The following is a 12,171-nucleotide window of genomic DNA, read 5'->3' as shown; positions in this document are numbered from 1 at the left end:
GGCGCTGGGGGGGCTGCGAGACCCCCATCCATCCCTCCTGGAGGGGACGGGGTGGGCTCTGCTTGGTCTGAAGGGTCGCCCTAAGCCGTGGGGCTGGGGGAGCTCCTGGGTTGCGGGTGGGGGGCACCGCTGGGGGCTGGGGGACCCGCAGCTGACGGGACGTTTTGGGGCGCGTTTGCAGGTTATTGTCATGTCCAGCCACGAAACCATCCGAGTGCTGGAGGTCGGCGTGGACGCCCCGCTGCCGGCCGAGGAGGACCGGAAAGCCTTGGAGATGCCACCGGGGGAGGTAGCACGGGGCTCACCGGGGGAGACCGGCCCCCCGGGCAGAGAGGACATCCCACCCAGCACCCAGAGCTCCTGCAGCGGGGAGGCGGCCGGTAAGACCCCTTCCTTCCCCGGGGCTCCTTCGTTCCCTGGGCTGCTCCTGCTCCGTCCATCCTTGCGGGCAAAGTTTGGCTCCGGAGTTGGGTCGGAGCCAGCAGGACCAAGCTGCGCCCATGGGTGCAGGCAGAGCGCCGGAGCAGCCCCGTGCCGCGGTGGGTTTAGGAGCCAGCAAAACCAGTTCCTTCTCTGGGAGCTGGTGGGAAAAGCATCCTGCAGCGAGGGCAGCCCTCACACACGTGCTTAGGGGACGTGGTGGTGCTGGGGGGCTCGGCTTCCCACATGCAGCTGGGGCTTGGGGCTCCTCTCCCCCTTGCCCCGGGGGGCCCCGGGGTGCTGAGCCGGTGCCTCCCTTCCTACAGCTCTGGAAATCAACTTCTGGGTAGATCCCACTCTATTCCTCGCTGCTTTTTGCCCGGCACCCCAATCCTGCGGGTCCATCCTGAATCCGCCTGCCCACGCCCGTGTCCCCTCTCCTGCCACTCTTGGGCTTTATTTATTAACGGGACTTTGTTCTGGGTGTCACCTCCATGCTGTATCTCACCAGATCCCCGGCTTTTTGCCCAAAAAAAACCCCAAACCAAACAGGCGGGACTGCAGCTTGTTTGAGGCCGGTTGGTAAGAGGAGGTGGCGAGCACCCCTCGGCGCGGGGGGATGCTCTGATCCCCCTGATCAGACTGGAGGGGACCAAAAGCTCGGCTTTTATGCCAAACCCATCGGGCCTGGCAGCATCGCCGCCCTGTGGCACGGTCTTTGCAATTTGGGAAGTGCTGGGTGTTATCTGGGCTTGGGTTTGGTAGGAATTTTTTTTTTTTTTTTTTTTTTTAAAAGGCTTTTTTAAATTTTGCAGACCTGTAGTTATTTCTGGGCAAGGAACCAAACCCAAGAAGTGCCTGGCTCTTAGCTAAGAAAAGTATTTATTTGGTAAAAGGGGTTTTTTAGTGCCAAAGGAAAAGGCAGGAAAAGGGTGTTTTTCTTTTTACAAAAATAGAAGAGGATTAAGTGGATTTTATACTTGAGGGTTGCCATTATTAGAAGTTGAGCAGAATAAATACAGGAGGTTGCTCAAAAAACAAGTAGGTCTTTTGCAAGTAATAAATATGGATTAGGAGGAAGGTTTCCTCTTACTCCAATGTTCGTGATAACTAAGAAATACGAATATATTCTGTGAATTTGGGTGGGGGCTTGAAGGACGCCAGAAGCAGCTCAGCCCACGGCCCCCCCCGTGCTGGGCGCTGGCCGCTGGGATCGGGGACCCTTCCCTTTCCAGCTCCCCCACCCCGGGTGAGCAGTTCAGGGGCTGACACAGCCTTAATTGCTGCTAATTTTGGAGCCGGCAGCTGGCGAAGGAAAGTGCCTCCTGCCAGATCTGCCACCCCCGAGAGGCACACGCAGCCCAGCAGACCCCGATATGCCCCCTCAACCCCACTATCTGCCGCGCTCGCTCCTCCCCGAATCACCCAAACTTCCCCCCCCTTTGCCCCCTCCCCAAACCGTCCCATGGGAAGCCCCCCAGCGCCCTTCTTCTGCATCCCCTAACCTGGGCAGCCCCCCTGCCCTGGGGGACGTGGAGCGCTGCTCCCGAGGGTGCCCCAGGCTGGGCGAGGGTGCCCCAGGCTGGGCGAGGGTGTCCCACGCTGGTTGAGGGTGCCCCACGCTGGGTGACGATGCCCCATGAAGGGTGAGGGTGCCCCAGGCTGGGTGTGGGTGCCCCACGAAGGGTGGCGATGCGTCAGGCTGGGTGATGATGCCCCACGCTGGGTGACGATGCCCCACACTGGGTGAGGGTGCCCCACGCTGGGTTTCACGCCAGCTCCATGGGGCTGCAGCTCCCACCTGTGGGAGGGTGTTGGTTTCCTGGGTGCCCCCCCCAGCCCTGTCCTTTCCCAGCTGCTCTGGCTCAGCCAGCAGCATCTCTCCAACGCATCTCCTCTGCCCTTCCCCAGGCAAAGCCAAACCGGCGGCCGGAGCGTCCCCCAGCACCGTCCCCTCCGGGGGCTCCTTCAGCCACGCCACGAGCCAGCAGCCGCAGCCCCTGGCCCCGCTGGCCGTGCAAGCCACCCCGCAGGTAACTACCCACAGCAGCGGAGCGGGACGGGCAAGGGGGGGAGAGGGCTGGGGTTGGCGGGGCAGGGGGGGACACGGGGGACAAGGTGGGGACCCCCGGGGAGGCGTCCGCTGGCTGTAGGTGACCCCTGAGGGCAGAGGCGGCCGCTCGCGGCATGGGGTGCAGGAGCTGCACCCCGAACCGCGGTGGTTTCCCTCTGCTTGGCGCCCTCGCCACGGGGCCTTGCGCCGCCGAGGTGCTGCCAGAGACGCGTCGGGTGGATTGTGAGGAAGGGGGGGATCCCCCCGCCCCGTCTCCCCACGGAGAGGGGGCTCCGCCGAGCTGGGAACCCAGCTGCTGAGATGGGAGGGACCCCCGGGCCGCCCGACCGCTGGGTCTGCGCACCCCTTTAACAAAGACTTATGCCCCGCTGATGCTGTCTGCAGTGGCGTTGATTTTTGTTCTTTTTTAAATCTTGTTTACTTTTGCAGGTCTTGACTCAGGAAAACTTAGCAACAGTTGTGACAGGAGTAATGGTTCCAGCAGGGACAGTTACTCAACCTCTTCTTATCCCCATCAGTATTGCAGGTCAAGTGGCAGGTCAGCAGGGGCTGGCTGTGTGGACATTTCCTACAGCAACGGTCGCTGCCCTTCCCGGATTGACGGCTGCTTCTCCTACAGGGGGAATTTTCAAACCACCTATAGCCAATTTGCAAGGTAACCGGCCCCCTTCTGCTTTGCAGCCTCCTTAATCCATCCCCCCCACTCCCCACCCCCCCAGCTCCAGAGGACACCGCAGTGGGGTTGGATTCCGGGGATTTGCTGGCGGCTCCCCCAGCACGGAAGGTGCCAGGAGCCTGGGGAGGAAGGGGAGGGCAGGGGGAGGATGGTGACGGGGAGGAAGGCAGCGCGCAGGGCTGGGGTGTGAGGTCCAGGATAGATTTGGGGCTCCGGGTGCGGCACCTCGTTGCGGGGGCTGAGGTTCTGCAAGGAAGGGGGGGGACCTGTGGGCTGGGTGCCCCCTGCGATGCCGGGGGTCCCTGACAGAGGGGATCGTCTCTTGAGAGGGGAGGGGCCCGTCCCAGGAGTAATTGGCAGATGGGGCGATGGCGGGACCCCGGAGGCGCCCCTTACCCTCTGCGGGTGGGCGCAGCACCCCAGCTGGGCAGGATGAGTCCTGCTGTAGCAGAGGGGCTCGGCTCTCCTGGTGCACGGAGCTGGGGGGGGGCTTTCACTGTGGTGACACAAGCGCAGGGAGGTGAAGCACCTTCGGGAAGGTGGGGGGGACACCGAGCTCAGGGTCACCCCGGCGCCCTCGTCCTCCCCCCAGCTCACGCTCTCTCCGTCTCTTCGCTCCGCAGCCGCCGCCGTACTGAACACCACCATCCAAGCGCCGGTGCCGCCTGCCCAGCCGCTGCAGGCTGCGGTCCAGCCCCGGCCCCCCCTCCAGCCCCCCGCTGTCTTCCCCGCCGTGCCCGGCCAGCCCCCCATCCTGCCACAGCCCCCCGCAGCGCCCGCGCCGCCCGTGGCCAAGGCGGTAGAGACGCAGACCCAGATCACCGTCCAACCTGCCGGATTTGCCTTTAACCCTGGCATAGTAAGGAGCCTGGCAGCCCGCGGCGTGGAGTTTGGCACCTGCTCCCCCTCTTTTGGTGGCTTTCGTGGCCACAGGGAGCCGCGAGGAGTCGTGCATCCGCGGGGATGGCGCACCCTGCTTCAGCCGTCGTCTGCCGGGGGACGGTGCAAGATCCCGGCCTCAGTTTCCCCATCCGCGACGAGCCAGCGAGCCGGCGGCTTTGCTTTAGGCAAAATCTAAAGGACGGATTTAACGGATAGAAGGACCTTGAGGCACCGGATCCCACCGCGGCGGCGAGGCAGGGGTCACCCTGCCGCGGGGAAGGGGGTGGCCGGCCGCGCGCGGGGGGGGCGCGGTGGCCCGGGGTGCCACCCGCGTCTCTGAGCCCCGGCTTTCGGTTCTCTGCAGATCGGCGCTGCTTCGCTGGGGGGGCAAACGCAGCTCCTCGGCTCCTTGGCAGCCGCCCCCGTGATCGCAAACACCATCTCCGGCATGCAGGGCATCACGGGCCAGATCCTGACCAACGCCCAGGGCCAGGTACCGCAGGGGGGGACACACCTGCCCTTCCCAGCCCCCCGCCGGCTGCCCCCGCGGGGCTGTTTCTCCTGAGGGACTCCGCCGGTGTGCCCCCCACCCTGGGGAAGGGGGTTCGCAGGGTGCACCCCCCCCAGCCCTGGCTGTCCTCCCTTCCCAGGTGATCGGGACCCTGCCGTGGGTGGTGAGCCCCCCCGGCGTGGCGGCCAGCCCTGCCCCGGCCACGCTGCCGGCCCAGAACCTGCAGGTGCAGACGGTGACGCCGCAGCTGCTGCTCAATGCCCAGGGCCAGGTCATCGCCACGCTGGCCGGCAGCGCCATCCAGGCGGCCACCAGCAAGAAAACCGGCACCCCCGAGCCCCCCCCCAAGAACGAGGTGAGCGATGGGCACGGGGCCGGTGGCCACATGGCTGCAGGGCTGGCGGCATCCCTGGCTGAGTGGCTCGGGGAGCACTGAACGGCTTTGGGACCTGGCCACGTCACTCTGGGGGGACGTGAGCATCTCTGGGACCTGGCCACGTCACTCTGGGGGGACGTGAGCATCTTTGGGACCTGGCCATGTCACTCTGGGGGGACGTGAGCATCTCTGGGACCTGCCCACGTCACTCTGGGGGGACGTGAGCATCTCTGGGACCTGGCCATGTCACTCTGGGGGGACATGAGCATCTCTGGGACCTGGCCATGTCACTCTGGGGGGACGTGAGCATCTTTGGGACCTGGCCATGTCACTCTGGGGGGACGTGAGCATCTTTGGGACCTGGCTATGTCACTCTGGGGGGACACGAGCATCTTTGGGACCTGGCCATGTCACTCTGGGGGGACATGAGCATCTTTGGGACCTGGCCACGTCACTCTGGGGGGACGTGAGCATCTTTGGGACCTGGCCACGTCACTCTGGGGGGACATGAGCATCTTTGGGACCTGGCTATGTCACTCTGGGGGGACATGAGCATCTTTGGGACCTGGCTATGTCACTCTGGGGGGACGTGAGCATCTTTGGGACCTGGCCACGTCATTCTGAGGGGACGTGAGCATCTTTGGGACCTGGCAATGTCACTCTGGGGGGACATGAGCATCTTTGGGACCTGGCCATGTCACTCTGGGGGGACATGAGCATCTTTGGGACCTGGCTACGTCACTCTGGGGGGACATGAGCATCTTTGGGACCTGCCCACGTCACTTTGGGAGCATGTGAGTGGCTTTGGCACCCAGCCACATCAGTTTGGGAGGACATGAGCATCTTTGGGACCTGGCCACGTGGCTTTGGGACCTGGCCACATGGGTTTGGGAGCACGTGAGCATCTTTGGGACCTGGCCACGTCACTCTGGGGGGACATGAGCATCTTTGGGACCTGGCCACGTCACTCTGGGGGGACATGAGCATCTTTGGGACCTGGCTATGTCACTCTGGGGGGACATGAGCATCTTTGGGACCTGGCTATGTCACTCTGGGGGGACGTGAGCATCTTTGGGACCTGGCCACGTCATTCTGAGGGGACGTGAGCATCTTTGGGACCTGGCTATGTCACTCTGGGGGGACGTGAGCATCTTTGGGACCTGGCCACGTCACTCTGGGGGGACGTGAGCATCTTTGGGACCTGGCCACGTCACTCTGGGGGGACGTGAGCATCTTTGGGACCTGGCAATGTCACTCTGGGGGGACATGAGCATCTTTGGGACCTGGCCATGTCACTCTGGGGGGACATGAGCATCTTTGGGACCTGGCTACGTCACTCTGGGGGGACATGAGCATCTTTGGGACCTGCCCACGTCACTTTGGGAGCATGTGAGTGGCTTTGGCACCCAGCCACATCAGTTTGGGAGGACATGAGCATCTTTGGGACCTGGCCACGTGGCTTTGGGACCTGGCCACATGGGTTTGGGAGCACGTGAGCATCTTTGGGACCCGGCCATGTCACTCTGGGGGGACATGAGCATCTTTGGGACCTGGCCATGTCACTCTGGGGGGACGTGAGCATCTTTGGGACCCGGCCACATCACTCTGGGGGGACATGAGCATCTCTGGGACCTGGCCATGTGGCTTTGGGACCTGGCCACATGGGTTTGGGAACATGTGAGCATCTTTGGGACCTGGCCATGTCACTCTGGGGGGACATGAGCATCTTTGGGACCTGGCCATGTCACTCTGGGGGGACGTGAGCATCTTTGGGAGCTGGCCATGTCACTCTGGGGGGACGTGAGCATCTTTGGGAGCTGGCCACGTGGCTTTGGGAACACGTGAGCATCTTTGGGACCCGGCCACGTCACTCTGGGGGGACGTGAGCATCTTTGGGACCTGCCCACGTCACTTTGGGAGCATGTGAGTGGCTTTGGCACCCAGCCACATCAGTTTGGGAGGACATGAGCATCTCTGGGACCTGGCCACATGGGTTTGGGAACACGTGAGCATCTTTGGGACCTGGCCACGTCACTCTGGGGGGACGTGAGCATCTTTGGGACCTGGCCATGTCACTCTGGGGGGACATGAGCATCTTTGGGACCTGGCCACGTCACTCTGGGGGGACATGAGCATCTTTGGGACCCGGCCACGTCACTTTGGGGGGACATGAGCAGCTTTTGTGGCTTTGGGAACACGTGAGTGGCTTTGGGACCCGGCCACATCAGTTTGGGAGGCTGTGAGCATCTCTGGGACCTGGCCACATGGGTTTGGGAACACGTGAGCATCTTTGGGACCCGGCCACGTCACTTTGGGGGGACATGAGCAGCTTTTGTGGCTTTGGGAACATGTGAGTGGCTTTGGGACCCGGCCACATCAGTTTGGGAGGCTGTGAGCATCTCTGGGACCCAGCCGCATGGCTTTGGGAGCACATGAGCATCTCTGGGGCCTGGCAGTGTGGTTTGGAACCCAACCGTGTCACTTTGGGATGTGGCCACATTGCTCTCAAAGCATGTGAGCGTCTTTGGGACCTGGTCAACGTTGTGTTGGGGGGACATGAGCATTCCTGGGACCTGGACGCTGCTCTGGAAGCACAAGGGTGTCTTTGGGACCCGGCTGTGTTGCTCTAGGACCCAACCATGTCACTTTGGGAGGACGTGAGCACCTTTGGGACGCAGACAAGTGGCTCTGGGGACCAACCACGTTGCTTTGGGAGCCCGTGAGCATCTTTGGGATGTGGCCTCTCGTGCCCCACGGTGCTGCCCCATGGGGCATCCTGCACTTTGTGCCCACCAGTGTCCCAGCCGGGATGGGACATGACCACGGCTCACCTTGGCGTGAGCAGAGGTGCTGGTCACCCCCAACCCGGAGTGGTGGGACGCCCCAAACCCAGTACAGAATTGTCACAGCCCCGTTCCCAGCGTGGAGCTGGGTGGCTTCCAGCGTCATCCCCCCCCCCCGGTCCCAGCCTGTCTCGCCTGCCCTGTCAGCAGAAGCTGCACGGTGGTCTCCTGCGGGAGCCGGTGGGCAGGGAGCAGCCCGGCCGTGGCGCCGGAGGAGGGGACCCCCACTCTGGGGGTGCTGACCCTCCCTTCTGCCCCAGGTCCAGCCCATCCAGCCGGCCCCGGCACTGTCCCAGCCGGCCGTGGTGATGGCAAACCCTGCCCCGGCGGCGAAGGCTTCCTCCGCGCCCGTCCCCATCACCTGCTCCGAGACCCCCACCGTCAGCCAGCTGGTCTCCAGTGAGTCACAGTGGGGGATACTGGGGGGATCCCAGGGACTGGGATCCCCTGGGATAGGGAGAGGTTGCTGGGGATACTGGGGGGTCGCCGGGGACTGGGATCCCCTGGGATGGCGAGAGGTTGCTGGGGATACTGGGGGGTCCCGGGGACTGGGATCCCCTGGGATAGGGAGAGGTTGCTGGGGATACTGGGGGGTCCCGGGGACTGGGATCCCCTGGGATGGCGAGAGGTTGCTGGGGATACTGGGGGGTCCCAGGGACTGGGATCCCCTGGGAATGGGGAACACACAGCCAGACTCTGCATCCATGGGGGTGAGCGCTGGCCCCCAGCCTTCGTTATGGAGCCTAACGAAGGGGATGCTTGTTAGGGGGGGTGGGGCGGGGGGGGGCTCCGTGGCCATTTCACGGCAGCCCCCGCATCCCTCCACCGGCAGAGCCCCCGGCTCCCAACAGCAGCACGGAGGAGGACGGGATTAACCTGGAGGAGATCCGGGAGTTCGCCAAGAACTTCAAGATCCGTCGCTTGTCCCTCGGCCTGACGCAGACGCAGGTGGGGCAGGCGCTGACGGCCACCGAGGGACCTGCCTACAGCCAGTCGGCCATCTGCAGGTACGGGGGGCCGGGGGGGGGCCGGGGCGGCCGCGTCCTTCGGAGGGACTGGGGAGAGGAGCAGAAGCGGAGGAAGGGAGTGAAGGTGGGGAGAAAGGAGGAAAAGGAGAGAAAGGAGAAATGGAGAAAGGGAGGGAAGTTGGAGGGTGGGGAGGAGGAAAATTGGGAGAAAAGAGGAAAAGGAGAGAAAGGAAAATGGGAGGAAAGGGAGGAGGTTGGGGAGAAGGAGGAAAATTGGGGAAAAGGAGAGAAAGGAGAATTGGAGAAGGAGAGGAAAATGGGAGGAAAGGGAGGACATTGGGGAGACAGTGGAAAATTGGGAGAAAGGAGGAAAAGGAGAGAAAGAACTGGAGAAGGGGAGCGAAGTTGGAGGGTGGGGAGGAGGAAAATTGGGAGAAAAGAGGAAAAGGAGAGAAAGGAAAATGGGAGGAAAGGGAGGAGGTTGGGGAGAAGGAGGGAAATTGGAAGAGAAGAGGAAAAGGAGAAAGAGGAGGACTGGAGAAAGGGAGGAAACTGGGAGGAAAGGGAGGAGATTGGGGAGAAGGAGGGAAATCAGGCGAAAGGAGGAAAAGGAGAGAAAGGAGAATTGGAGAAGGGGAGGAAAATGGGGGGAAAGGGAGGACATCGAGGAGAAGGAGGAAAATTGGGAGAAAGGAGGAAAAGGAGGGAAAGGAGAACTGGAGAAGGGGAGCGAAGTTGGAGGGTGGGGAGGAGGAAAATTGGGAGGAAAGAGGAAAAGGAGAGAAATGGAGAAAGGGAGGGAAGTTGGAGGAAGGGGAGGTTGGGGAGGAGGAAAATTGGGAGAAAAGAGGAAAAGGAGAGAAATGGAGAAAGGGATGGAAGCTGGAGGAAACAGGAGGTTGGGGAGGAGGAAAATTGGGAGAAAAGAGGAAAAGGAGAGAAAGGAAAATGGGAGGAAAGGGAGGAGGTTGGGGAGAAGGAGGGAAATTGGAAGAGAAGAGGAAAAGGAGAAAGAGGAGAACTGGAGAAAGGGAGGAAACTGGGAGGAAAGGGAGGAGATTGGGGAGAAGGAGGGAAATCAGGCGAAAGGAGGAAAAGGAGAGAAAGGAGAATTGGAGAAGGGGAGGAAAATGGGAGGAAAGGGAGTTTGGGGAGAAGGAGGGAAATCAGGTGAAAGGAGGAAAAGGAGAGAAAGGAGAATTGGAGAAGGGGAGGAAAATGGGAGGAAAGGGAGGAGGTTGGGGAGAAGGAGGGAAATTGGGAGAAAGGAGGAGAAGCAGAGAAATGGAGAAAGGGAGGGAAGCTGGAGGAAACAGGAGGTTGGGGAGGAGGAAAATTGGGAGAAAAGAGGAAAAGGAGAGAAAGGAAAATGGAAGAAAGGGAGGAGGTTGGGGAGAAGGAGGAAAATTGGGAGAAAGGAGGAAAAGGAGAGAAAGGAGAATTGGAGAAGGGGAGGAAAATGGGGGGAAAGGGAGGAGGTTGGGGAGAAGGAGGAAAATGGGAGGAAAAGAGGAAAATTAGACAAAAGAAAAATTAGGGAAAGTTGGGGGGAAATGAAATACGGAGAAAAGGAAGCAAAATGGAGAACAGGAGAACTAGAGGAAGGGAAGAAGATGGGAGAAAAGGAGGGTGGGCGGCATCGCTGCCCCCAAAGCCCCACACATCATCGCTCCCTGCCATGGTCCCATCGGTGCCCCCAGCCCCGTCCCAGCGTGTCCCCCCGCGGTGTGCCCCCATCCTGGCCGCATCCCTGCGGATTTCACCGTGTCCGCTGCAGGTTCGAGAAGCTGGACATCACCCCCAAGAGCGCCCAGAAGCTGAAGCCGGTGCTGGAGAAGTGGCTGAGCGAAGCCGAGCTCCGTAACCAAGAGGGGCAGCAAAACCTGATGGAATTCGTGGGGGGGGAACCCTCCAAGAAGCGGAAGCGCCGCACGTCCTTCACCCCCCAGGCCATCGAGGCGCTCAACGCCTACTTCGAGAAGAACGCCTTGCCCACCGGCCAGGAGATCACCGAGATCGCCAAGGAGCTCAACTACGACCGCGAAGTCGTCCGCGTCTGGTTCTGCAACCGCCGGCAGACCCTCAAAAACACCAGTAAACTCAACGTCTTTCAGATCCCCTAAACTGGGGAGGGGGATGGGGTCATCCCCCCCCCACCCCCACCGCCGCCATTGCCCACCCCGACCTCCTGCCATCAGCACTTTTGCCACCGACTTGGTCCCCCAGCCCCACGGCGGGGGCTGGGGTCTCCACCACCCCACCGTGCCCGTAAGGTGTGTCCGTGTGTCCGTCCCCCTTTCCTCCACATCACACATGACCTAAGCGTGTTCGCGTCGGATGTCAGGCCTGCCTCATGCCTCCTGCCTGTAACGTGCGTGGTGACGGACCCCCTGCCTGCACGCGCCGCCTCTCCTGCCCCCCCAATGTCATCCCCTTCCCCAGAAAAAGGTGATTTTCATTTTTTGGCCGTTTTCCCGTGTTTCTGAGGTAGCGTCGTGGCTCGCTAGGGGTGAGCCCCGGTTTAATTTCACCCCCACCCCCGTTTGATTTCGGCGGTCCCCTGCCTCACAGTGGGCTTCTCGGTGTGACCCCCACCCCAGCCACGGGGACATCACCACGGGTGGTGGCTGGGGACTTCACCAGGGTTTGGTTGAGGGTTTTCGGGGGGGCAACCCCCGTAACAGAGGCAGCACCCCTTCCCTGCCTCCCCCCACCCCGAGCCCGGGGGCCAGGTGGGTTGGGGGGCTCCATCTCTCGCCCCCTTCTCGCCCGGGGAGCGGTGGGGAGAGGTGACAGCTGGAGGGGGGGAGGTTCGGGGGGACGGGGAGGGGGCGCCAGGTCCCGCTGAGGACACGGCAGACTGATGCACTTGATGTAGTGGTGTGAAATAAACAGTATTTTTCTTTTTTCTTTTCCTTTCCACTTTTTTCCGGCGGAGGGGAGGGAATTGGGAGGGAGGGGGATGTCGCTGCGCTGCTGTGGCTTCCCATGCCACCAGTTTTCAGGGGAGCGGCTGCGAGGATGGCACTGGGCCGGCGTCATTCCTTCCATCCCCCCTGCAGCGCTGGGAAGGAGAAAAGCACCCCCCGTCCCCCACCCCCCGCTGCCAGCTGAGCCCCGCGCAACTCAGCGCACGCATGAGCCGGAGCCGGGACTCGAACCGGGATTCTGGAGGAGGCGCAGCGCGGCCCCGAGCGCCCCACGCCGTGCCGCTCAGGCCCCGCCCCCCGGCCAATCCCCGCGCCGCGTACCCGGCGCGAAGCTCTCCATTGGCTGCCGCCCGCCGCGCGTCACCCGGCGGCCCGCGGCTCCCATTGGCTGGGCGCGGCGGCGGGGCGGGGCCAGCTCCCCGCTGGCGGCGGGGGCGGGGGGCCCGCGGTGCCGCCGCCTCCATCTTGCGGGGGCCGCGGCCCGGGGCCCT

The 12,171-nt window shown here is 62.6% G+C and overlaps 1 protein-coding gene across 4 annotated transcripts in view; it reads left to right on the top strand.

The window, feature by feature from the left end:
- Positions 1-11,539, top strand: part of POU6F1 (POU class 6 homeobox 1) — a 28,771-nt gene extending 17,232 nt beyond the window's left edge. For all 4 annotated transcript variants that reach the window (XM_037411721.1, XM_037411722.1, XM_037411723.1 and 1 more), the window contains 9 exons: positions 182-380; positions 2,332-2,453; positions 2,924-3,149; positions 3,794-4,029; positions 4,417-4,545; positions 4,703-4,918; positions 8,043-8,181; positions 8,615-8,789; positions 10,528-11,539. In XM_037411721.1, coding sequence (XP_037267618.1) covers positions 182-380; positions 2,332-2,453; positions 2,924-3,149; positions 3,794-4,029; positions 4,417-4,545; positions 4,703-4,918; positions 8,043-8,181; positions 8,615-8,789; positions 10,528-10,873 — 1,788 coding nt within the window. In that variant the 3' untranslated portion in view covers positions 10,874-11,539. The remainder of the gene's footprint in view (positions 1-181; positions 381-2,331; positions 2,454-2,923; positions 3,150-3,793; positions 4,030-4,416; positions 4,546-4,702; positions 4,919-8,042; positions 8,182-8,614; positions 8,790-10,527) is intronic.
- Positions 11,540-12,171: the final 632 nt, after the last annotated feature.

The sequence above is a fragment of the Falco rusticolus genome, chromosome 19 (assembly GCF_015220075.1).
Source record: "Falco rusticolus isolate bFalRus1 chromosome 19, bFalRus1.pri, whole genome shotgun sequence".
NCBI classification, from domain to species: Eukaryota; Metazoa; Chordata; class Aves; order Falconiformes; family Falconidae; genus Falco; species Falco rusticolus.
The sequence above is the reverse complement of the archived record's forward strand: the minus strand, read 5'-3'. Positions and strand labels throughout refer to the sequence as shown.